Source organism: Ictalurus furcatus, chromosome 24 (assembly GCF_023375685.1).
Source record: "Ictalurus furcatus strain D&B chromosome 24, Billie_1.0, whole genome shotgun sequence".
NCBI lineage: Eukaryota > Metazoa > Chordata > Actinopteri > Siluriformes > Ictaluridae > Ictalurus > Ictalurus furcatus.
In genome coordinates, this window is record NC_071278.1 from 13,865,324 (window position 1) to 13,893,027 (window position 27,704).

At 41.0% G+C, this 27,704-nt stretch overlaps 1 protein-coding gene and 1 long non-coding RNA gene across 2 annotated transcripts; one reads left to right on the top strand and one right to left on the bottom strand.

The window, feature by feature from the left end:
- The first annotated feature begins 1 nt into the window (after nt 1).
- LOC128600496 (uncharacterized) lies at nt 2-1,218 on the top strand. The gene is made up of 2 exons (XR_008384564.1): nt 2-122; nt 680-1,218. It is a non-coding gene; the product is annotated as an uncharacterized LOC128600496 (long non-coding RNA).
- Nucleotides 1,219-3,960: 2,742 nt separating this feature from the next.
- Nucleotides 3,961-26,903, bottom strand: ubp1 (upstream binding protein 1). Its single transcript, XM_053612916.1, has 16 exons — nt 25,731-26,903; nt 16,589-16,740; nt 16,426-16,502; nt 13,562-13,667; nt 13,363-13,469; nt 13,094-13,246; nt 12,882-12,992; nt 12,100-12,213; nt 11,590-11,690; nt 10,129-10,180; nt 9,906-9,999; nt 9,700-9,790; nt 9,511-9,617; nt 8,451-8,593; nt 8,124-8,175; nt 3,961-5,409 (listed from the first exon to the last, which is right to left on the bottom strand). Exons 1-16 carry the CDS (start codon nt 25,844-25,846, stop codon nt 5,372-5,374), a joined length of 1,614 nt encoding a protein of 537 aa, XP_053468891.1. The 5' UTR covers nt 25,847-26,903; the 3' UTR covers nt 3,961-5,371.
- Nucleotides 26,904-27,704: the final 801 nt, after the last annotated feature.

Below are 27,704 nucleotides of genomic sequence, written 5' to 3' on the forward strand. Positions count from 1 at the left end.
TGCGCAGCCGAGGGAACCCAAGTGGTGGTGTTTAAATTTGTCATTCCTCTATATAGCTTGTATACATCAGAACGAAATATGTCGTTTCTCCAGGACCATGGTGCAAGACCAGGCTTGTAAATGTAACAGCGTTACGTAATCAGCATACAAAAACTGGTAACTGTAATCCGGTACAGTTACGTCATAAAACAAAGTAATCAGATTACAGGCACATTTTGTTTAAAAAAAAGAAAAAAAAGAAGAAAAAAAGAAAAATACTATCAGGATTATAATTTTTTTTTCATTTAAAACCACATGAATTAATCTTTTGATATATCTTCTCTCGCGCCAGTCGTGGTTCACAACAACCTCCTGGTGCATGCGCAAATAAATTTTGCGCAAAGGTAATTTGGTAGAAATTAACACAAATTGTTCTCTGAAATGATTTTGTTAAGGTGACCACACGTCCTCTTTTCCCCGGACATGTCCTCTTTTCCCCAGACACGTCCTCTTTTTCAGACCTTATAAAAAAGCATCAGGCTGGGATTTCTAAATTTGAGAAAATGTCCGGGATTCGTCTTTAGTTTCATTATGATGTGTTTATGGTCTAATACTGCATTATGTATGTGCATGTTTGCATTGCTTTAACCCCTCTCTGTAATTTCTGCCTTCTCGCACACCAATTGGTTGATTATAAAAGGCTTTGTTACAACCCGCTAGCTTTGGGATGGGAAGTTTTTTTGTGTGCTGTGCCAGTTTCCAGCCTGCCCTAGCCTACCTTGCTCCCGCCTCCCAGGATGACATCACTGAGGAGCGGCCATATCTGAAGAGGAAGAAAATATATTCTAAATTCACAATTCTATATCCTATATTCACAACTCTATATTCTGACTGCTGTTCTGGGGTTTGGACTGTGATGTTGGTTGTTCCTGTATCTGGTTGTGTATACTCTTCACCAGTGTATACACGTTCGCTTGGTTCACTGGTGGTAGGGGTGTGGCTGCCATTTCTTTTGGGAGAGGGTCCTTTTGGCTCTGTTTTTGGCTTAGAGAGTTAGGGAAGTATTTGTCTTTTCTTTGTTATTTGCTTTTTAGGTAAGCTAGCTACCTAATAATAGAATCCTTTTGTTTATTATTTTGGCTTTGGCCCACCCTGAAGTTATGCCTTGTTCGGTTCTTTGTAGAGTTGTATGTATGTAATTCTGTGTTTTACAATATATCACAATTTTTATTTTAACAACCTTGTTGTGGTGTTATTCCTGGGTCCCTCATTTTTAAAGGTCAAATTCCATTGAATCCCGAGCTGGTTACTCTGTGCTGCCTAACCCAGACTGGGCCATAACAGCTTGCAGCAACTATTGGCCAAATTCCTGCCTCTCATCATCCTACTCTCAGTGAATGTGAAGGCATGGAAACAATGCCCATGCCCACATGAAGTCTTTTTTAATTTCATGTTATCACATTGCTTCGTATTACATGGCCATTCAAATGTGTAAATAATGGCAGAAGGGGCAGATTTTTTTTTATATTTTATTTTATTCCATGGTCATTTAAAAGAATGTAGGAATTTATATATATATTTATCTAATGCTAATAGTGTGTCTTTTTCAGTGTATTAAAGTCTGCATTTATAGTAACACTGTTTTGAACGCTATTAAAACATGAAAAAAAGGTGTCCACATTTTGGAAAAACAGAATATGGTCACACTAACTTATGTGATGTAATGTTACCCTCATCAGATCACATTACTTTCATATTGTGATACCTGGATTACGTTACTGATTACATTTTTATGAAGTAATTTGTAACTGTAATGGAATACATTATTAAAGTAACCCTCTCAACCCTGTGCAACACAGAACATCACGGAAGACAACAAAGTGCAAATACACAACAGTGTGAGACGAGTGCAGGACAATAAATACACAAACAGAACAACAGATACACAGGACAATAAATAGACAGAACATGGGTTGTAAACGGTAAATTATTTTGTAGTGTAGAAGCAATAAGTAAAAGTGACTGATGCGGCTTTGTAAGGTGCAGGTGTGCAACGGTTTTGAGTCATACTGGGTTAGGTGTTTGTCTAGCCCAGGTGAGCGTTGGGAGGCAGCAGGATGTTGAGTAATCTGACTGTTTCAGGGAAGAAGAACCAAATGATGTAGAACCAAATCTGTCAAGATACAATATAATCAATACACACATATATATAATACATATAATCCCACCATCCCTCCATTTTCTGTACCTCTTATGCTACACAGGGTCATGGGGAGCTTGGACCCTATCCCAGGCAATTTGGGGCACACACATTCACACACTACGGACAATTTGAAAATGGCAATCAGCCTACAAAGCATGTCTTTGGATTTGGGGAAGAAACTGGAGTACCCGGAGGAAACCCCTGAAGCGTAGGGATAACCTGCAAACTCCCCCCCACACAGGATGCGAGGCAAATGTGCTAACCACTAAAGCCACCGTGCCTCTCACAGTGTGTACATCTGCAGCCTAAATTCAAGCAAATGTGAATTCTACAGAATTCTACATTACTTCTAGAAGTAGTTTTATGACGGTGAAACTATCTCCCTCGCTTATTCAGACCTTTGTATGGCAATAAAGTTATATAACCATTATCATAATTAACAGTGAGATTAAAAAACTCAGTATGATAGGATAATATTTGGTTATAAATATTAGTTCTGTATATACCTATGGTTCAGATAACCATCCAAGAATCATCTGGAATCATATGAAGCTAGATGTGCACATGCATTTCACAGACCTTTAGCAAAGCCACAAAGTGACCATATGACTCATTCCCAATGTCTGCCATAGACTGGTGTCACAGCTAGCATGGCTAGCTTGCTCAGTTAATTTGACTTTGAACTGGAATGTACTTGGAAGGCAAACCTAAAAAACATTATCTAAACATAGAAATATGTACCACACAGATGCCCTGATGTCTTGTGGCTGCATGACATGAATAACATCTCATTGCCTTAACATAAGGAACAGGCAGGATTTAAGAAACACTTCTGCAGTCTCAAATTTCATCCACCTTTGTTTTCTGAACCAGGAAGTACATATGTAGAGTAGAATTGCTTGTTCTGAACCATAGGGTCTACTCTTTTCAATTGCACCTCTGTCCAAGAGAGAATTAACTTCTTGGGATTTAGCTGCAGTGAGACCTTGAGCCAAAAAACAGATTAGGGGCCAAATGCAGAACTGAGGTTTGTACCCCTGAGACATTATCGTCAGGATCCTTTGGTCTGTAGTCACTGCACAATGAGCGTTATCTTTGGCTGTAAACTGTCCCTACAGCAGCATGTCCTTTAGGAGTGGGCTCTGAGAACCCAACCCTCGGGATAAATGGGAGTGCCGGCTAGGAACTGGAGAGTATGACTGTTAGTTTGGGGTTCAAACAAGTTCGACAGAACTCAGATGCCTAGATGATGCGTGAGGTTGTGGGTGCCACGTGGCTTGGCCATTTGGCTGTGCTGGTTTCTGGTTTCTAAAACTTGTACTTTTCTCTCCAGGACTTCTTTGGCTGAAGGCAGTTTACTGAAAGCAGTACAGACAGTGCCAGTAACCTTCACTGCTGACCTTAAAACAGATTGGCAAAGAGCTGCCCTGCATCCTGGTGTCAGTGTCCCACTGCCAGCATAGAGGATTCAAATCAGCTCAATCATAGAGAGGTCAGCAGCTGCAGATCTGACCATTCCAATGTAAGCTGCAAAACGGTTAACAAATTGCATGTACACACCAACCACAAGGCACACATCTTGAGAAATGACAGGGAGGCATGTCAAAATGTTACGAATGTAAATATGTTCATGTGTAAATGCTGTCTGGATTGGATAAACCCAGGAATTGGAGAATTCCTTTAATGGCATAAACTCTCTAGCCTGAACATATGTTGACCTGTGTGATAAACATCAGAATAAAATGTAAGTGTAAATATAAGCACTCAAGAGTATGATATATTAAAATTATTTTATTTCTGGTACAGGCATTAAGTGTGTACATCCCAGCATCTTACAATACATGACAGGCTTCCTTAAAGACACAGTGATATGGAAGTACCATAACTGTTCTCATGAAAACACACAGGACAGTCCATACGATCCACAGAGGATGAGAGTGCTGAGTCATCACCACGTTTTATTCGCTGCCTTCTGAGGAGTGTGAAGGATGGGTGCACACAGCCTACACCTTTATTCTGAACAGCGTTTAACACCAGCATATACAGCAGAGTGGCGCTCCTGTATGTTCACATCAGTGCAGACTTGGTCATTTATCTTAGAATTAAAAGAGAGCAACATCCCTGCCCTCCATGCTTAGTGGTAGAAAAAAAAAGAAAAAAGAAAAAAAAAAAAAAATGCACAGTACATGCCAAAGCTGGCCAATGCAGAGCTACTGAGCCAACCAACCACACAGTCTCAAACAAGGGGAGGTGGGGAAAAAGACATTGAATGACAAAATACATGTTGCCATTTCTAACAAAATTATAACTAGAGCAAAGAATTACAATTAAATTAAAAATGCTGCTGGTCAACTAAAAAAAGAAGAAGAAGAAAGAAAAAAAAAAAAAAAGTACAAACTAAATGCCACCAGTCATCTGAAGCGGTCTTACAGATTCGAGTAAACACAGTTGAGTATTTTGGCACCAAGAGATGATTGGTCTCGGTAGAAGCAGACAAACAGCATCATAATTTACTTTATGTAAGGAAGCTTTATGCATGAAAACACTGCCCAAGCTCTATACCTCACAACAAGCTACAGGTGATCATACACACAGGAATCACTTCATCTGTGCAGACACAAAGGTGTCAAGAAAAAAACAAAACAAAAGCAAACAAAATCACAATAGAAAAGTATAATAAAAAAGTGCAGTCCTTTTTCGACAGACATGTACATTAGGCAATCAAACAAGCACAGCCACTATTACACACGGTAAACTATTCAAGTGGAGATGGTGTCATCACCAAACCATAAATTGAGGGCAGCTTTGTGACCGAGTTCAGGACCATCCTGAATGTCTGATTCAGGACTGTGCAAGAAAACCCTGCTCTGTTTTTGTTTTTTTAAAATCCATCCTTCCAGCTCTCCCGCTACATCTTTAAAACACACACATGCTTCAGAGCTGTCCCTCCCGTTCACACACAAAATATTTCATCAGTTAATGTGTTTTCAATATGAAACAATGTATACACTGAAGTCAGATTCTAACAGGTAGGAGGCCTTGACCAACCTCTGCTCTATCTCTCTCACAGTAGATATGGAGAGAGAGATAGAGGGAGGGAGAAAGAGAAGGATGGAGGGAGCATGTGCAGTGCTCGGGAACGGCAGTGAGGAACCTCAGTGACGTCAGCGGCTCGTCTTCAAAATGCCTCTACTTCAGAACTAGATGGAATCGGTCACTGGTGTCATCTGGTAGGAAAAATGGATGGAGAAATGTGTCAGTGTGCCGAATCCCAAAATGGCTTCCTATTTATTTTATACTTTCACTACATTGAATAGCAAAATAATGCACTATATGCCCAAAAGTACAATTCCCAAATTTTGGAGTTCAGCCTCCCGCAATACATAATATTAAGGCTGTAGTGCACAGGGTTTTTGTTGTTAAAAACAGAAAAAAAAAGAAAAAAAAACACAAAATTGAGTCAGGGGACAAAAATACTGTAAAATCTGTTGTTCCTGAGTCACGCTGTCAATCCTGTAATAGTAATCCAGTCAGAGATGAGTCTGGGTATTGGAGCGGGATTGGCAAAAAATTTCTAGGAATAAATCATACACCAGCTCAGATATATCAAACATTACGTCCCAATATCAGGCATGAAAGAAGTATAACTATTGAGTGACAGAGCGGAGCTGGTAGCCAATCAGGAGACAGGGGAAGAGAGAGTGAGAGTGACACTGATATTATACTATAACAGCAAAATTCCATAGTAGTCAGGACTGATGAATTTTTGTTTTCTTTCTGAACATTTATTTGTTCTTGAATTTGGTGAGAGGCTACCACTATTCAGCCAGTTTATCCTCATTGTGGAGTTTGTATCATTAATCAAGCTTTTAGTTGGAGATCTCATGATTACAGACTAGTGATTAATCAGTCCCTCCAGGATTTTATCGACTGCAGAAATTAAGGCAAAATCAAGCAAACTCCTCAGTATTCGGAGGAGCTGGCAATTTTTCAAAAATGACCACAGATTTGGGCCAAAAGGCGTCGTGTGACATCATCACAATGCGCATTCACTCAAAGCCCTCTTCGATTCATGTGCATCGAACATGAGTACAGCTAAAATGTCTCATTTACCAACAAACATCGCTGTGAAAGAGCGTGCAAAACTATTTTCTGCAACTTCAATTCCGCCAATTAAAAAAAACAAAACAAAACAAACAAACAAACATAAAACCCCACAAAACTCAGCAAACTGCATCACAAAATTTTGAAACAAGACGCAGCAAAATCGAGCATTTTTGGCCGCAATACTGCAAAAAACAACAAAAAACTATGAAATCCTGTACGGACTGAATAAAAGGACGTGTTTCTCTGTTTTTGGATTTAAAAATTTAAACGTTTGAATCTCAGTAGAAAGAGTGTCATTCGGAACGTCAGTTCATCCTGTGTTTCGGCTACAAACAAAGATACACAGGTTAGATAATAAAACACACAGAGAACAGACCGGGTAATAAAATGTTTACATTGGAGACCACACGTGATAGTTTTGCCTCTACACTGAAGTTTCACTAACTAGCTAGAGTTAGTGGGATAATTTGCATCTACTGACGTCGTGTATGTGTGCCGCCATCTATGACTTGAGTCAAAACAGCAGCAGAGTCTTTTTTTAACTGGTTTTAGATATAGTGATGTGCACACATTTTATTCTCATAGTACTTCTGTAATACTGAGGAAACACAGCGATTAATTATATCTTCAGAGTCTTAAATACATGGCCCACATCTCAAACTACAGTCTGAATCTGCTTGTTAAGTCGTGATGTTACGATCTTATTACTGTTTCCGTGTCCAAGCTTCTACTGCGGTGGCTGACGATATCGTATTTTCAACATGCCACAGTGCCGTGTCCCTTATTGCTTGAATAGATCGGAGTCCAAAAAAAACAAAAAAACAAAACAAAAAAAACCTATACAGCTTACGATCGTGATTTTTTGGTAGTACTACAGCACACTGGGAGTGTATTTTTTTATAAACCCGATTCATCTTCACATAACACGATGGCTTTAAAGCACATAACGTTAAGTAAATAATTCAATCCACGCAACAACATTAGCATCAACTGCAAACGTGTCATCTCAGACACTCTCCTGGCTGTAACTTCATCTGTTTTCAGTGTCTTCACCCTCTTCCACATGCACTCCACGTCTGTGCGGAACACACTTTTCTCCAGCTAAATCAATAAAGCTGCCATATGATACGATGGCCTATGATGCACTTGTCTCTGCCGATTGGGCACTCGCAGGTGCTGCAGGTACCTCACAGACTGACCCTCACCGTGCACCTATATCGGAAACAATTGAACTCTCAGCCTAACATTTCTAAGGGACATCGCCAGTGCTGTGTTTATATTAGCCGAACAATACGTCTGTAGCTAGCCAGGACGTGGCAGGTCATTACGTGTCAACTTTACTATCCCTCCAAAACCTGGCTGGTACATATTTAGTTTTTCATCTTTGTTTACGTTCATAGTTATAGCAGTCCTGTACGTTTTTGTTTTTTAGAAATGCCTCAGCCAGAACATGGCATATCATCTTAAGATGTTGCTGGTCACTTTTGGGATCTGAAGAAGCTGATAGTGTGTCAATACATCACTGATAAGGTTACTATTTAGCGTGCACTGCGCAGGTTGGAACGCAGCCCTGGACTCTCTTGGAATGGCACTCGCAGCGGTGAGATTTATTCCTGAGATTTTAAATGCACTGCACGAATGAAAAGGGCCATTTAGCCAAAAAGTTTAGAAATGTATTTTGATGGACTTGTGGATCTTAATTTCTGATTAAAATTCAATTAGCTTTGAAATGGAAATGTGCTCATGGTCTGTGTTGTGTAATGTAGTTAATGGACCACTGTATATAAAAAAAATTAATTAAGAAAAAGAAAGAAAAAAAAAGAAAACTGATTACCTTTTATCAGACTGACAACGAAGCAACTCTCATCACAGAAGTTCGACACCATCTGCAATGCAGGCAGCACACACCCAATTAAACATTTACTGTACATTTGGTGGTGATGATTATGAATCAGCACCGCTTGATCAAATGTGTGCAGGAAGAACAAACAACACGCTGGGCAAACTTTTGCTGCAACTTATAAACATGTAAATATGTCTGCAGTATGCAAATGAAAATGCAAAAGGAGAAGTCATACATCATGGACCTGCTTTCTGAGAACCACAGAGGAACAGAAGAGCGTGTTATAACTAGCTTAATGATATGCATGCGTGTGTGTACCTGGTCACTGAGCAGTATGTGTATTCCTGTTGGCCCCTGCCTGTATACTTGATTAATGAGGGTTAGCGGCAGGCTCAATACGTTGGATATTTTTCTGGTCAGCTCATGAGCGGTCAGCTCTTCGAGGTAAAGCGCATGGTAAACTACAAAAACACATTCAAGGACATTTTCAGAACAAGAAAGAAATGCTTAGAAACGCACAGGTGACCAAATCATTGCCTTTAAACTGTAATAAAGCTTTGGTTTAGAACAGAGTTCGACTGATAACTAAGCCGTGCGGTACCTGCCGATAACTGATTAATCAACTGATAGTTTTTAAAATTGATACTGAATTAAAACATTACACTCAAAGTAAAATATTGCTGAATTTTATTTAAAAAAAACAACAACAAAAAAAACAGTACCGACTGTACCATGAAAATGTACTGTACTTTTATAAGTGAAACAAATAAGTATTAATATATATATAAACTATTAATAAATATTAAAGTAAATAAAAAATATACATCCAAACTGAACCAAACAAAAACACGCCACATAAATAAAAACAGAGACCTCCAAAATTAATTAAAAAACACTTCAAATAACACAACAAAATTTGTCAGTGGCCTCTAGAGGTCACTCTCGTACTGTATAATGACAGCAGACCCTTCTCAGGTGCTCCCGCAACAGACGCAAGCAGGAAAAACTATCAGTGTGGATTTTTTCTGATAACCAAAATCAGTTCCAGCAATTGATGATCGGTCGAGCTCTAGTTTAGAGAAGAAAATAATGTCCACAATATGCAAAAATGTACATCATGTAGATGTTCTGAACAGATACTCAAGCTTTCCCAAGTAGAACATACTACATGTATGTCGGTATACATGCATGCTGAATGAACATAAAAAACTGTTGGCTTGTCTGAAAAATAATCACACTACATTCTGCATATTGTCTTCAGATTAGATATTATGCATTATACAATATTATAGACTTCAACAAAGAAATCTAGCCTTCACATGTGTGAGGTCTCCGTGGCTCTGTAAGTGCATACACACACACATACATACACACACACCGTTTATGGGACTGCCATGTTCTCCGTTCTTGCTGTGGCAGCGTCTCTCCAGCAGGGGACTCACACACTCCTGACACACGTACACAGTCAGCCGAGGTCGAACTGCCCTGTAAACACGCACACATGCACACACTTGTTTATTTACTATCAATATAAAACAACTCTCACACACACCCTTGGGACAATTACTTTGATTTTAGTGCGTTGTAGAGACGAATCCCATCGGGTGGCCCACAGATCTGCACCAAATCTTCACGAGTCAGTTTCAGTAGATCAGAACCTATAACACACACACACACACAATAACATTAATTACACTATTATAATAACTGATGGCATGTGTGTGTTATTGTACAGAACTCATACAGAAAACAGAGGCAGAAAGTGGGACAGACCTGAGAAATGTGTAAAAACCCGGCTATAGGAGTTGAATCTGTTCTTAAGAAGCCACTGCTGTACTTCCTGCATGGAAGATGTCGGGCTTAAAGACTAAAAGTGAGTAACCAGGAAGAGGAAAATAAAAAGTTAGGAACGTCATCCATGCAACACAGTAACAATTTGCAGATTACGCAATTATTCATTTAACCAAGCAAATGTAAACAAAAAACCAGTACTAACCTCCACGAAGACCTGGCTACCATCTCCTTGGTGATTGGGTGAAGACGATTCACTGAGATTTAAAAACAATCAAAATGCTTGTTTGAAATGTAGATGTCTGAATCTTATATCATATAGCACACACGCGGTGTAAAATTAAGTGGCATCACTGGGTTGGTGTCTTAAATAAGTGAGACTTTTTGTACAATTTACTAGGGTTCTGACAATCATGTATAGGTGATATGAGAGTTTCTTGCCATTTATATAGAATATAAATGTTTTAAGGCATTATCGGTCCTTGTTCAGAACCCAGGAAATATATACAGTACAGCACAAATATTTTCAGCTCACCTGTCAATTTATTTAACACTCATTATTTTATTTCCTAAAAGTATCACCAATACCTCGAAATAATATCAACCAGACACCAAAATGTATTAAAGAAGCACATTCATCCCTTTTCTGTACCGCTTATGCTACACAGGGTCGTGGGCACAAGGTGGGAGACACCCTGGACGGGGTACCAACCCAGCGCAGGACACAATCACACACACATTCACAAAGACGGATAATTTGGGAATGCCAATCGGCCTACAACACACATCTTTGGACTGGGGGAGGAAACTGGTGTACCCGGAGGGAACCCTAGAAGCACCGGGAGAACATGCAAACTACACACACACACACACACACACACACACACACACACACACACACACACATACACACACACACACATTGTGGACGTGAGAGTCAAACCCCCAACCCCGGAGGAGCGAGGCAAACATGTTAAACAATAAGCCATGGATGTATAATGGTTTCCCCTCCAAGTATCATCCTAAAAACCTAGCCACCACTTTCCAAATACAAAATATTCTGTAAAATAATAAAAAATTCCTTTTTTTTTTTGTTTACAATATTCAGTCCTATGAAGCTGCATAATAATAATAATAATAATAATAATAATAATAATAATAATAATAAGTGTAAAACCAAACTGTTTGGCTTTACTCTTCTACAGAATATTGGACTGTTACAAACCCACTATCCTGGGTCACTCAGAAGAGGATGGGCTCTGCTTTGAGTCGGTCAGTTCAGGGAGTTCTGTCATGTCTGTTTTACTCTAGAGATCTAAATCTACGTCTAGGTTTCTATGAAGCTGCCCCTTGACAATTTGTTAAAGTGCTCAACAAATAACATTTAGAGTGAATATTGGAATCATAGATCCAATTTTACCATTTTCAACATGAAGCATGAAGCTTTGTGTGTGATATCAGGAGTGGAATGGTGCCGGCCTTTTAGACAATTTATTTTCTATGGATTCATGTTGCGTCAGAAAAGCAAAGAAAGTACCATCTGATCCAAAAGCGATGCAGCATTTCAGGCCAATATTGGCCCCATCATCTATGCTCAGTATCTATCTATATCCGTTATAATATTGCCAACATTGACTAATGGTAATGTACACTTTTTTCTGGTTACCTTTCGGGAACGGAGTTACTGTAGGAGTGTGTGTTGGAGGTGAAGGTTGGGGAAGCTGCTGTGTTTGGATTCACGTAAGAATTATCAGGCCAAGGAGAACACTACAGACAAAAGAAAAAGAAAAAGCAGCCATAAAAGCTATTAAATGCACACAGTGACAATGTGAACATTTATTATGAAGTGTTCATTTTGTGTTGAAAAATTCTATACCCAGGACCACCCTTTAGAAAAACAGATTTTACAGACCAACAATAAGTTCTTAGTGGTCGAGCCGTAATAAACGCTAAAGTGGTTTGTCTTTTCTTTTTTCCCCCTCCAAATAATCAGCATTAATTATCATTAGCTCAAAAGGGAAAATATGCTCCCTTTGTGGGATATGTCTGCCATATTTTCCCCATTTGTTCATACTTTTTTGATCTAAAGCTGGCATCTGTGTGGGAGGGATGACATTACTGTGTCTCCCATAGTAATGCAATGTATGCATGTGTGTGTGTGTGCGCGTTTGTTTACACTGCCTCTCTTGCTCTTGGCTGTTGAGTCTCCACAATCTGCAGGGAGCGTGCGCTTACTCGATTTCTTCAGCTCGTGCTCCACAGCCTCCTCTATCACTGGCTCCAGACGAGTCTACATACACACACAAGCTGCAGTGTAAGTATCATTTCAAACCTTGGACACCTTATCATTGGACAACTTTTTGGTCACTGCACTAAGAATGTAGACGAGGGTTAAGAGTATCATGGACTATAAATAAATTATAAATTTAAACTGTAGTTGTTGAAAGATGATCATTTCTTTGGTCAAATGCATCAACAGAAAAAAAACCCAAACATTAAAAGAAGCACTCCCTCCAGGAATTTGCGATCAGGGAAACGAACGCAAAATCAAGCAAACTCCACAACGTTCACAGGAGCTTGCAATTTTTCAAAATGACCGCAGATTTGGGCCAAGACCCGTCATGCGAAGTCATCACAACGCGCATTCAGCCAGAGCTGTCTACGATTCACGCGTGTCAAACATGAGCACAGCTAAAAGGTTTCATTTACCAACAAACATGACTGCGAAAGACCGCGCAGAACAATTTTGTGCAATTGCAAACTCGGCAAATTGCATCTCATATTTAGAAAAAAAAGTCGCAGCAAAAGCGAGCATTTCTGGCTGCAACAATCACAAGAAACCTCAGTGAAATACTGTACGGACTGAATAAACTTACACATATTGAGCAGCCATGATGTGCGTGGACGGACCAATTCACATTTGAAATGCACACACACACGCACACAGAGTAAACTTGCCTCTGAAAGTATAGTAGTATCATAGGAGGGCTGGTATTTCTCCTTCTCCTGTGCACTCCTTTTTTCCATCTTCTCTCGGTCGGTCTTTTGCTTCCGGTCTGCTCCCTTCGGCTACACACAGAGACGTGCAGAGACTCAAGCTCCACAAATTTACTCTTGGACCATTTGGCACCAAAAAGAACCCCCCACAGGAACATCGGGGTGAGCGTTACCTTAAACACTTTGATCTGGCAGCTGGCGGAGTGCAGGTGCTCCACATACTCTCCGCTCTCATTCTGTTTGAAGGTGTCGATCTGGATGCGGAACGGTACGCCCTTCTCTCCGCCATGCTTCCTCGGTGTGAACTCTGTGCTTATGCAGTGCACCTTACCATGACCACCACAAACACACAATTACACCATGATCCAGAGCAGCTCCTCAGGCTGTACAATAAGGGTCATAAACAGTGTGTGTGTGTGTGTGTGTGTGTGTTACATCTCACCTGTACGAATACAGACGCATGTTTGGAAACATCCCACAGAAACTCAGCAGCATTAAGCTGGGAGGCGTGGGTGCAGGGTTCGGTAATACCCACACACATAGGGATATCTACAACAAATACGAAACACTCCGTGTTTTCATAAATCAGCACATTTCAGGGAATGATTAAAAAAATCAGTCACAGTGTATCAAAGATGTACCAATGTCAAGGAGACGGTCGCCAGGGCGATTCCACTTCCAGCCTTCCAGCTGCTGATGCTCCATGTACTGCAGCCTCCGGTCATGAAACACAACTCTCACTATACTCTACACACACAGACGCACAAATCATTGCAGCAGTCTTTCTCGTCTGTATTGAACAGCCAAATATTTGTACTGTTGATTGCTGAAATTTCAAGAGCATCTCAATTTATAAATAAACCGTTCATTATAAGGTATCACCAATTATGCTGAAAGTTATGCAGTCACTCCAGTGAACCGTGTTGACTCGCACGTGAGGCTTGTGCCTTTTCATTTTAATTCAATTTGACTAACAAGAGACATCAACATAAATCGCTCTACAGAAATATGGCTCTAGATCTAGTTTCCTTATGAGCAGACCATGGGTGAGTTTCTCAGAGCAAGCCTCCCAAGTTTTTCAACATCTTGCTCTCAGAAGGTCCCTTTAGGTATTTTATAGGGGTATAAAGAGAAACTGATCTGAGCACTTAAATCGTTCATACGGTCAACAATACGGCTACATCAATTTACCACCAAGATCCCGTTTTAATCTAAAAGGAGGAGGATTAAAAACTAGTACTGCAGTTGAAAATCAACGCGCACTCTCCAGTTTGCTCGCGTGTTCGGATGGAGAAAGAGAGAGACAGACCTTGAATTTCTTTCAGAACTTAAATGGCAATAAACAACCCGCAAAACTGTTGTTCCCTCACCAGCCTCTCTTGTATTTTCTCTTGAATAAGACAAAACAAATGCAGCTCATCATGTTACTGAAAAACCACAAGAGCACAAACTCCTCTGTTCTGAAGACTTTACCGTGGAGGATATCTTCAATTCAACAGAACCGAATGGTTTTCAATCAGGAGTGAAATTGAAGCACTTCGAGAAAAGACTTGGTTAACTGTATCGTATTGCATTCTACGTATTGAATCATCTGAAACGGAAAGATCTAGATTATAACTTGAGCAAGATTCACATTTACATGTAATTTGCATTCATGTGTAATTACTAGAAATAATACGCACCCTATTAGGGATAGGCGATATCTTATTGTTTGTGATATCCCGGTAGAAATTCTCCCCACAATAAGAATAAGTCTTCCTGCGATAAGAACGATAAAACCTAGTTGATGATGTATGTGTGTGTGACCCGTTCTCAGCTCACATGCAGAGTGAAAACAAGTACGGCGGAAAGCGGACGTGAAGCTGAGGAGGAGCTTATCGCTAAATGAGGAGCTCCTGTACCTCTACAATCAGGAACTGGTTTAGTTACAGAAAAATCAGTTTTATTTTTAGACCAATGTTTGTGTTTCTGAGGCTCTCAAGATCACAGCTAACACTAGTAGCTAAAAACAGTGGTACACTGTACTATATTTATACCGTCACTGATATCGTTATCACAATAAATACCGGACAATATCGTGATATAGTTGAGTCCATATCGCCCATCCCTACTCCCTAGACAAAAACACTAGTCGCGTGTGTAATCTCTCTCCTGATATTCCCCTCGCCTAGTCACGCATTAATAACACCAGTCTCTGTTCAGATTTAGTCCACTGCAATTTACCTTGAGTTTTTGTGGGAGCTATTTAGGTGTTTCACTTGCCAGTGGTACAACAGAAAAACATTTTCTCAATCATCTGTAGATCACGACATTGAATCTAGATAACGCTACAGCCATCTGAATCCGAGAGCCCAAGAGAGCAAAACAGGACAAACTTGCCTTATCCAGCACAAGAGGGGAAAAAATCTGCCGAAGTTAGGCCCATATATCCGTTCTCTTTTCCCCATCTCTTACATGCCATCATGCCATCATGACAGCGTGGTCACCCACTCACGCACTGTTCTGGCTGACAGGGGCACGTCTTTTATTTTCTGAAAGATTTCTCCTTCTGTGGGAAATCCATGAACAGTTCAGTAGCCATTCAAACACACATGACTGTCCTTGTCTTGCAAAGCTGCCAGCATTCAGGCTTCCGGTTTCCCCGTCCACGCTCGCAGCTGCTGCTGTCCGGCTTGCAGTTCACGTCGGAGCTCCGTACACGTCTTCCTTCAGCTTTCGCCCACCGGGTACTTTACTGCAAAAGCTGCACGCTGGGTTTCGAAACGTCTCTTAGCTGCTGATTTTTTAAACGAAGCAATACGTTGTGTGCAAATCAGACACAGCAGAGCACCAAAGCTTTAAATACAAGCACACGGTTCAGTCCAGCCACTCTGAAATCTTCGATGCGCCTCTGAATTCTTTCTTTTCGCCATCTCCACAAACTAGATAGGTAGCTGCTTGCATCTGAGTGAGAGAGGTTACCATAGAAACGCAAGTGGTTTGCCGTTGTGACACTCGCGCACAGCACTGCATACGTGCACTGGCCGGAACAACTTATTAATATGTTATTCTAAACTGACTTTTCATTCATTTCGGTCGGCTGTACGACAAAGGAACTGTAACTGCCTTTGAACTGTCTGCAGGAAACTGATCTCTAGTGATGTGTGTAAGTTTCTAACAATGATACGTTGGTGAAGGTGAAACACCTGGAGAGACACATGAGTTTTATCAAAGAGCCACAGGTTCCTGACCACGAACTTAAGTAATGAATGAGATAAGAACATTTCATTTCAGTGGAGAGATTAACGGTTTCCCGTCAGGTTTGAGCTGGGGTGAATTTGATATTACTGTATGACACTGCAAAAATTTTACTCACATCACTACCTGCTTTTACCCCAGAAACAGAAACCCCAGCAGCTTTATGTAAGACAAAGAAAAACATGCTTTCACATATAAACACACACACACACACACACACACACACACTCCCTCTCGCGCGCACGCACACACACACACACTCCTTCACCTTCACCGTCGTGTTGTTGAGTTCTGGCATCTCCTCCCTCTTCCTGTTATCTAGCAGACGGATCTCGTAAGACTGGCCTGTATGAATAATATAAAAGAGGGATGTATAAGTGATCATGCATCACAAAATCAGTGTTATTGGAACACAGGCTGAGTTTAAGTACCTTGGTTTAGGTAGGTGAGAGTCTCCTCCTGTATTTTAACAGCTGGGGAGGTAGCAGCACACAGCACATACTGAAACGGAGGATTCTTACTCTCTGACTCGACCGAGGGGTTCCCATCCTCCTGCTTAAAGATGGGCAGAGCCAGCACATCACTGTGGAGAGAGAAAACTCTGAGTATAGCAACCAGGTAAACAAGCCTTAATATTTTGGAACTACACATATCCAGTTGCCACAGAAACCAGTAGAGGGGAACCCCCTCCTTCCTCTAGATAAACAACACATTCACACACAGTCTCTTAAACAAACTGAACCTTTAAGGAGAAACACTACACCTTGTTCACATCAGACTACAGATGAAAAAGAACATGTGACGCTGCCTCATTCATATCCTGCGCAACAACTAGGGCAGTTTAAACAAACTACCCGATGTAAAAAGTGTTTGAATTCTCATCATTTCTACATATTTGAACACAAAAATTAAGGTTTTTATTTGTAGTTGCTCGGCCCACAAATAGTTTCCAGCGTTTTTTTTTCCTTTTCTTGCTCACAACCAAACAAAGATAAAAACCCTACTCCCTACTGACTGCTGCGATGGTCTTCGTTTTGTTTGTATATTATGTTTAGCTACAAAGTGAGGACAGAACTCCACATCTTGTAGCCAAAATGCTGGCCAACGACTTGCTGAGATTTTGTCGAGGGCACAAACAATGTGCCACATTAGAAACTTTTAAAGAAGAGTCTAAAAACTGGTTACACAGAGTTATTTCCTCCCCTGGCAATTCATTTTCTCATTTGTTAACCTTAATCTGTATTAATACACTTAAGGATAAGTGGGATAAGCAGTACAGAAAATGGATGGATGGATGTTTTACTTTTAGTCATCTAACACACATCTATCAACACGTTTTCTAAACTTTTTTTAATGACATGTTTTTAACGACACACTGTCATTTATGGCAAAAAGTCTCCGCTTAAAGAAGTTTGAATGCCTTAACATTGACGCTTGCAGCCTCCCTGTCCACTCGAGAATCAGGCAAGTAAACTAATTCTAATGCACAACATTTCTTCATTCATGACTTATCTATTCGGTTATCTTCAGTAAATCACTCTACCCTGTTCAGGGTCACTGGAGCCTATCTGGAGCCCATCATGGGAACACTGCCCACCGTACCCCTCCCAAATGTACAACTGTGCCACTGAAACATGGAGGGATGGGAACAGCTAAAATTGGACCAGGTGTAATGATGTCAACACCTAGTATATGCATCTTTTCTGTGAACAACCAGTATATGCATCTTTTCCGAACATTCTGCAATGCAACTTCGGGTTGTAGGGATGACATCTAAGATGATTTTAAAATGAACCTGAAGGGTGAAAGATGCCGAATCAGCACATTGGCAGCATCTCTGAACCATACACAGTGAGTGCTGCTGTGTGCTGGCACATACTGCAGTCTGGAAACCTGCCCCTGAAACCTGAACAGCCAGTGATACATCATTCCGTACCGCAATTGCTCAGTCTACACACACACAAGCCGGATAGCTTAGATAATCGCTCTCAACATCAATAAATGAAAATTTCAGATAAGTTACACTTATTACCAGTGCAAACTCACGTGCACCAATCAACACAATAGTGAAATGTCATTTGCCCTGATCCCGTGCGTGTATACTCAGCATGTACTCCAGTCCAGTGCAACCCGAACACACCCTAATGCGAAATTCCTACAATGCTGGCACTGACCAGCTCCTATTCCTTCTTCTAACGTCAGCATGAAGGCTAATATTACCCACACGAACACTGAAGTGGTGGAAGTGCTATCTGGAGGGGCAGGAAGAAACTTGCAGCTGCACTGCGACAGGGTGGGGTAATGTGAAACTTGATGAGAAGACGTGCAAGCGTGCGAGTGTGTACGAGTGCGAGTGTGTGTGTGTGTAAAACGTACTCTCCGACACTGAACTTTTGATCTCTAGCCTCCACCGTGTGCTCCACATTTGGTCAAGAAAACCCAAGTGCACACTAAAACCTGCAATTCTGACCTGAATGCACATACTCAAAGTGAGACAAGTGCAAATATTCCATTTTCAATATCACGGTTTACAATATTATCAGAATATTGCATCAGAGAACCGTTTTTGAAAACTTTAATGGAATTCTCACCAGATGAACATTATAATGTGATTCTTGTTACGCTCCATCGATTGTTTCCCCCAAAGATAAGGATAAGGGAAGTGAGAAGACAGCTGTCCTCCGGCTGCCTTCCATTTATTTTAGAAGCATTAACATTGCCTGAATGGAAATCAGGGATGGTAACAAGGGGTACTAGGGGTTGCATAGATGAATCAAATAATACTTTCATTGTGGATTTCGACTAGGCACTCGGTAAGAATAACGAAACAAAACAAAAAGAAGCAGACAGTACAGAAAGCAGCTAAATGTATTTTAATTGTTAGACTAAAATATTTCAGATTAGATGAAGTCAATTCTACTGTCAAGTGCACAAAACTGGCTAAAGTATTTTTTTTTTTAATGTTCTTTTGTTTATTGGATTATTAACACTTTGAAATCACTTAGCATGAAGTGGATGTGTGCATGAGATTCCACTCAGATAGTTAAAGTCAGTTCAGCGGTGTGTGCCAGTTCAAAGAAACTGATCCCTGATCCAGACTTGTTTTCGGATGCCATCGAGGCCAGAACTGAACGTGCCGTTAAAACCTATAGACATCGCATCCTCCATCCATCAGTCAGTCAGTATGTTTACATGGACAACAATATTCTGATATTAACCCAATTAAGACAATACTCTGATTAAGAAACTACCATGGAAACAGCGATTATTGATGACCTTAATCCGACTAAAGTCATACTCGAAGTAAACACAAATCGAATAAAGACGTATGGAGTATTCCTGTATTAGTCGCATCAGCGACATCTAAACACCTTAATCACACTATTAACGTTGTGTGGGAGTTTTCACCGCATTGTGTGACAGGACACGTACACACATGGCAGTGCTCAAGAGAGCACGGCTGCGTCCGAAACCAGGTATTAACCGCATACACGTATTTCAGCTACTATATAATAGGCAAGTATGCAGTTTGGGACGCAGACCACGGCTTCAAGCAGTCGTCTATTTGCACGTACAGCATGACAAATAATTAACCGCACTTGAAGCTTTCGTAAAATTAAGAATAAAAAAACCCAAAACTGTATACAGTACCATAATGAAGACGAACTGTATGTTGATACGTGAAATTCTGGAGGGAACGTCGGACAGTGTGGCTTGGGGACGTAATGACGTGTGCCGTTAAACGTTCTGTGTTCTATAACATGTAACACGAGAACATAAAAGGAATATTCTAAAAGTGACTCATGTAAACACCTTAAATCACAATATTGTCTTATTCAGAATAAGGTCAGTAATTAGATTACTGCTGTCCATGAAATGTAGTCATTAAGTGAAGATTTTATTTACATTAAGCTAGAGGAGTTTCTGCACCACACACTCGCTTAATCAGTGGTTTCAGCTGAGGCGCTAACTTGTCCACACGCATGTATTTTAAGAATCGGTATACCCTTAAATAGTGTTACACAGATTAATTTTCTGCACATTTACTGTATTTTATTTACTGATTGATTTATTTACTTCCACCGTTAACAGTCTAAGCCCAAAAAGTACTGAAGCGGGATACGTTATCTGTAGCCTGTATACGTCTGTTAACTGAAGTGTGCTTTGATGCTTTGTTACACAAATAACAACCTAAATATAGAGACGTGCTGAAACAGTTTTGCTTTAACTATGGGGGAAAAAAAAAAAAAAAAATCATAGCAGTGAATTTTCAAGGTAGTTTTTTTTTTTTTTTTTTTTTTTTTTTAAACACATCGCCTGTCTAATACACTAAACGTACAAAAAAAACACTGAAATGGTTCCATGCAGGAAACAAACAGCATTTTAACCACTTTCAAATGATCATGATCATTAACGTACATTATCTGTAAAGTGATGATTCAACACTTCACTGTAGGCTTATCTTTATTTTTTCAAAATGTTTTTGACCATTTTCGGCATTTTAGATGATGTTGGTGCATCCCTAAAAAATATACATACAGTATAATGTTATATATATAAAAAACATTAGCAGAGTCCAACGCTATACACCGATCAGCCATAATATGAAAACCACCTGCCTAATAATGTGGAGGTCCCCCTTGTGCCACCAAAACAGCTCTGACCCGTCGAGGCATGGACTCCACAAGACCTCTGAAGGTGTGTGGTATCTGGTACCAAGACATTAAGAACAGATCCTTTAAGTTCTGTAAGTTGTGAGGTGGAGCTTCCATGGATCAGACTTGTTTGTCCAGAACATCCCACAGATGCGTGATCAGATTGAGCTCTGGGGAATTTGGAGGCCAAGTCAACACCATGAACTCTTTGTCATGTTCCTCAGACCGTTCCTGAATCATTTTTGCAGTGTAGCAGGGAACATTATCCTGCTGAAAGAGGCCAGTACCATTACAGAATACTGTTGCCATGAAGGGGTGTACCTGGTCTGCAACATTGTTTAGGTAGGTGGTACGTGTCAAAGTAACATCCACATCAATGTCAGGACCCAAGGTTTCCCAGCAGAACATTACCCAGAGCATCACAATATCTCCGCCAGCTTGCCTTCTTCCCACAGTGCATCCTGGTGTCATCTCTTCCTCAGAGAAGTGACAGACAAGCACCCGGCCATCTACATAATGTAAAAGAAAAAGTGATTCATCGGACCAGGCCACCTTCTTCCATTGTTCCATGGTCCAGATCTGATGGTCACATGCATATTGTTGGCAGTGGACAGGGGTCAGCATGGGCACTCTGACCGGTCCTACAGCTACGCAGCAAGATGCGATGCACTGTGTGTTCTGACACCTTTTTGTCATAACCAGCATCAACTTTTTCAGCAATCTGTGCTACAGTAGCTCTTCTGTGGGATCGGACCATACGGGCTAGCCTTCGCACCCCACGTGCATCACTGAGCCTTGGGTGCCAATGACCTGTCACCGGTTCACCAGTTGTCCTTCCTTGGAGCACTTTTGGTAGGTACTAACCACTGCATACCGGGAACACGTGACAAGACTTGCTGTTTTGGAGATTCTCTGACCCAGTCATCCAGCCAACACAATTTGGCCCTTGTCAAAGTCACTCAGATCTTTACACTAATAATAAATGTTATTCACGTCACCTGTCAGTGGTCTTAACGTTATGGCTGATTGGTATATGGCCAAAAGTTTGTGGAAGTTTGCTCTGGGAAATGTTATAGCATGGCTATAGGGATTTGTGTTCATTCTGCTACAAGAGCATTACTGAGGTCAGGCACTGACTGTTAGGCGAAGAGGTCTGGGGTGCAGTCAACGTTTCAGTTCAACTTTAAGGTGTTCAGGGGCGTTGAGTTCAGGGCTCTGTGCAGGACACTTGAGTTCTTCCACTACAACCTTCTCAAACCATGTCTTTGTTTCGGTTTGTGCACAGGAGTATTGTCATGCTGGTACATGTTTGGGCTGCTTAACTCCAGTGAAGAGAAATATGCTACAGCATACAAAGAAAGGGGGCTGGGCTTCCAGGGGTGCCAGTTAATGTCAGAGAGTTCACAACACCTACACAACCATCATTCCAGATTCATTCACACTGAGGAAGGGGTTGGGGGGGGGGGGAGACTGCTCTCTCTTGTATTTTTGAGTGATAACTCGTACTAGCGTGAACATCAGCAGGTCTGTTAATGAATGTCTCTTGTGCGTGCCGTTTTCTTCACTCAGCTTAACTGTACTCGTATTTGCTTATCTGATGACCATTTCTACACAATGTATATATTCGGAGCTCATGGTAAATGTAGTGACCTACTGTGTCAAAGATCGCCAGAAAAGAAAGATGGCACCCAAGGATCCAAACGATGAAAAAAGTGAGCAATAAAAATGAAAAGCAGCAGACAGACCCCTAGAGGCTAGAATATGAAAATCCAAGCCTACAAGCTCATGATTTGTTAAGATGGTAATCTTTTTGTAGGCAAATTTAAAACTGGAGACCAATGTTTTGGCTAGTGACAATACTAAATACGGAAAACAACTAGCAACAATTAGTGGCTGGTGAGCTACAAAGATAATGTCAAAGCCCTGGGGTAAATGCTATGTTCTGTCCTGTGTAACAGATTATCCACAGAGAGGCTCTTCACAGCATGAGATTATTAGCACAGAAACAGCAGAGTATATCGGCAGAGATTGTGATTTTTCCATCACGTTTCCAAAACCATGCCAAGCGGACCCGAGAGGTTACTATGCATCCATCTTTGTGAAACCACAGAGTAACTTCAAAGTGCTTGGGAACTTAGCAACATGTCATTAAACAGTGTCTGGTTGACAGTAAAGAGAATGAAAACAACAATTTACATCAAAGCAAACCTGTAATGCACAACAACAGGTGAATCTGAGTGACTTCAAATCAATCAAGTAGCTTTACAACACTCAACTGGACACAAATTTATTTTATTTTATTTTATCTCCGATTTAGGCTCTACTCCAAAAACTGAACAGTAGATCACAGTGTGTTATGCGGTTTGCAGCTTTATCTATCCTGATGCCTTTGAGCACTGCAAGCTGAACCTAATCAGGTGTGTACTATTCTAAAGGCATGAACATCAACACTAAACTCAATGCAGTCCATCAGGAAAGATGCAGAACTTCGGTTCTGACCAAACTGGCAAACAACGCAAATTAGTCAGTGGACCCTGATAGGAGAGAAATCAAACTGTTCAGCATCAGCATCCATTGGCAACGTTTGCTTCAGGGCTTCAACTCACAAATGTGCTTATAATGTGGCTCTTCTGTAAGATCAGAGGAAAATCTTAATTAATTAGATTAAATTAATCAGTCTTTGACTTAGAGACTTCTTAGGTTTTATGACTGACATTCATAGTTACGGCTCCAATAACCTTGTGAACAAAATACAGACTTAGAAATTCACAACATTTTTGCAATCTCACTGACTACATTTACATGGACAGCAACAATCTTATTATTGACCTTATTCTGAATAAGACAATATTCTGATTAAGGTGTTTACATGAATTACTTTCATGTTCCCGTTTTATATGTTATAGAACATAGAGCGATTTACGGCACACGTCATTACGTCACTGCGTCACGCCGTCCGACGTTCCCTCCAGAATTTCGCGTATCAACATACAGTTCGTCTTTGTTATGGAACCGTATACAGTTTTGGGTGTTTTTATTTTTAATTTTACGAAAGCTTCAAGTGCAGTTAATTATTTGTCATGCTATACGTGCAAATAGACGACTGCTTGAAGCCGTGGGCTGCGTCCCAAACTGCGTACTTACCTACTATATAGCAGATGAAATACATGTATGCGGTTAGTACACGGTTTCGGACGCAGCCGTGCTCTCTTTTGCCGTCAAACGGTTGAGCACTGCCGTGTGTGAACGTGTTCTGTCGCAAACTGCAGTGAAAACTCCCACATGACGTTAATAATGTGATTAAGGTGTGTACATGTCTATAATGCACGTCGCTAATGCGATTAAAATAGGAATACTCCACGTGTCTTAATTCGATTTGTGTTTACTTCGAGTATGACTTTAGCTGGATTAAGGTAATCATACTGGTGAGATCATTGAATACATATACTGCAGTTACAAAGGTGTCTTCTCTTTTAAGACTGCTCTGTTATATCTCAGAAAAATCACACTGTTTTAATCTGTACCTTTTTCCCCAACTTGATTTTAAGGAATTCTTTAGATGTATGGTGAAAACCATGACATAAGTCAGTAAAATAAAAACTTTTTTAAAAAATAAGCTGAACTTGAACTTGCACCACAGTTTCTTCACATAAGATGTGGAGAAAGAAACATAATTGCGGCAAATCATCAGAAATGTAATCAAAAGAAAAAAAAAATGGGAAACCCTTCTTAATGAGATCATAGTTTTAGAACTGGTGGAATTACAACAGCACGAAGTTGTTCTTCACCATCTTTTTCTTGGTAATTGAGACCTTTTTAGCTGTACTCATGTTCGACACACATGAATCGAAGAGGGCTTTGACCGAATGATGACGTCACACGACACAGCTTGGCTCAAATCTGCCGAAATTTTTTAAAAACTCCAGGCTCCTCCGTATATTGTAGAGTTTGCTTGACTTTGCATTTGATTCTACGATCATGAAATCCTGTAGGGATTGATACTCACACGTTTCTCAATCATCCCACAACATTAAATGTAACTATAAACGGTTAAAAAGTTTGATGTATCTTTCATCAATAAACTAAACTTGTACTCATTGGCAAACTGCTGTGGCATAAGAGAAATAAAACCGAACAGGACAGGATGGTTATGGCCCTCATCACTATTCTCATTACTTCATCTCCAACATTTTCACCTGTGTGTTCATCCTGGATGTATGAAGGACATGAATGAACATGCGGAAGTGTTTATTCATTTATTCATACATACTCTCACCTACACTGAGGTGTATGAACAGCTTTTGTTGAGTAGTGAAACAACATGTTGCAGAAAGGAACACACTGTTCCAGGAAGTGAAGTTTAACCCAGAGCTGGGCAGAGTGAAAAGTAAATGTTCTTCAGCTACCTGGAGGTTATAATACCTCTGAACCGCACACAGTTTTCTATTTATGCTAATTTAACAGCTAACCGGATGTAGTCACTACTGGGAAACATTTCTTATTAAGATACGTAGTTGTTATTATTATTTATTATGTACGCTAGTTTGAGCACAGGAATTGTTTAACCGCATAATATAACGATAATGTGAGAGAAGAATGTGTGTGTGTAATGGCTGACACGTCGAACAAACTGCCAAAGTAGACTTTAATATACAACAACAACAACAACAACAACAGTCAGCTCTGCCCAGCTAGTCAGCTAGTTACCATAGCGCTTCTGTGGCTGGAATCCCAAACCACCTCCACTCACACACATAGTGCACTAGATAGGGTGTCACAGCCTTTATGTTAGAACCTCACTAGTGCAGTTCTACAGGAAATACAGAGTAATTTAGGACGGAACTCAGACTAGTCACGATTACGACCGAGTCTTGGTGATTTAGTGTTTGTCAGTGAGCTAGCTCGGTATTTCCAGTACCTCATGCTGTAAGCTCCGGCCCCGAGCTCCTGCCCGATTCCGGACAGACTGGCGTCAAAGTCGTGGACGAGTCCCGACTCGATCGTGGCGTCGTCCATCTTCAGCACCCACGCCATGGCGCCCGAGTCTTTCTCCCGAGAGTCCAACAGGAAAACGGCGAGCTAGCGGTGGCGAGTTAGCTGCGGGGCCACCGCCTGTCGTCGGCTAGCTGTAGGAAATCCAGAGAGGGAAACAGTATGGCCGTGAAGGCCCGCTGCTCCTCCATGCAGCTAGCTCATCATCTCTCTCTCTCTCTCTCTCTCTCTCTCTCTCTCTCTCACACACACACACACACACACACAGGAGCAGGCGCTCGGAGATTTCTCTTCGAGATGTTGAGGAAGACCAGCGGCGCCTTCAAGCTGTATTTATTCCTCTACACGACGAGTCAGGTGCTTTTCCCACCTCTATACCGTATAATACGCTGCCGAGGCGTCAGAACGCTTTCCCGCGTGTATCTGTAACTTCTCCTCGGTATAACAACACCGTGTGAGGACGCTGCTGCTGACAGACCAGTCATCACACTCCTCTCTCACTCTTAACTCTCTCTCTTTTGCTCTCTCTCACTCACTCACACACACACACCATGTCCGCCCGACTGCATCTTATTCACACCGTAACGCATTAAAATCCCAAACCGCTCGCTTAGCTTCGTGATGGAGTCGCGATGTGAGAGATTTCACAGTGAGCCACAAAACACCCGACGTCATGGCGTCCAGTCAGCACATGCCGGAATACGGGTGGGGAAATCATCGCCACATTCACAGTATCGGAAGGGTTGCCAGGTCAGAGTGACAAAAACCATCCTGAGCGGATACACAACACTGAGCTCCTCTAAATGTTTCATTAAAGTCCCCGTATAATCAACATGAAGGTTTTGTGGATTTTAATGTGTTAATATGAATATGTTAGCTTTAAGGTTATCTATAAGCTAGTGTGCGCCAAAACAGTGACAACATTCACATTTAGAAGATATATGCGTTAATAATATACAGTTTCTGTCTACCACCGATACGGATCAACCATTTTGATGACATCATTCTGCACTTCAGCTTCTCATCAGATTTTCTGTCCAATCAAACGCTCTCTAGAATCTGAAGTGTCCCGCCCACGACACTATAAACATCACCTTGTTGAAGTTTCTGTTGTTGAGCGAGAGAAATCATCCCAGCAAGAACGGGTCGTAAATGTGTCTCTGGTTGTTTGAATACAGGTTTTATTCAGTTTTCCAGCTGTACGTTGGTTAAGAAGGAAACTTTCTAACAAGGCTTTCTGTCAGGCATTTTTCCATAGTATTAACTGTCAGGTACGGCTTAGCCCGGGCTGTGAGGTAAGCTAAACGCTATTGGATATTTAAAAAGGGGAGGAGTCACTCAATATGTCCTGCCCTGATGTCCTGTTTCAGCGGAAATTACGTCAACATATCCATTAACGCTGCACGTTTCAAAACACTTCACGGGGACTTTAACCAAGGTCCCAGGGGATACTGTAGCTTAATGGTTAGTACATTTGTCTTGCACCTCCAGGGTTGAGGGTTCGAATGAGTTTGTATGTTCTCCCCACACTTTGTTGGTTTCCTCCCCAAGTCCAAAGACATGCATTGTAGGCTGATTGGCATCTCAGATGGGCTGGTTTGAGTATTTCAGAAGCAGTTGATCTCCTGGGATTTTCATACACAACAGTCTCTAGAGTTTAAACAGAATGGTGCGAAAAACATAACGCATCCAGTGAAACGTCTTGTTAATGGGAGAGAGGTCAGAGGAGAATGGCCAGACTGCTTCGAGTTGACAAGAGGTGTCTAGTAAGTCAGATAAGCACTCTGTACAACAGTGGTGAGCAGAAAAACATCTCAGAACACACAACACATTGAACCTTGAGGTGGACGGGATACAGCAGAAGACGGTCTGAGAAAAGTTGCTGAGATCCCATTTTTTT

Bases quoted from the DNA above. Each gene is read 5' to 3' on its own strand.
- ubp1 (XM_053612916.1), bottom strand. From the start codon at position 25,846: ATGGCGTGGGTGCTGAAGATGGACGACGCCACGATCGAGTCGGGACTC. The intron at 9,791-9,905 runs GTCTGTCCCACT...TGTGTGTTATAG, and splicing joins GGTTTTTACACATTTCTCAG to GTTCTGATCTACTGAAACTG. The intron at 9,618-9,699 runs GTAATTGTCCCA...GCGTGTTTACAG, and splicing joins TACAACGCACTAAAATCAAA to GGCAGTTCGACCTCGGCTGA.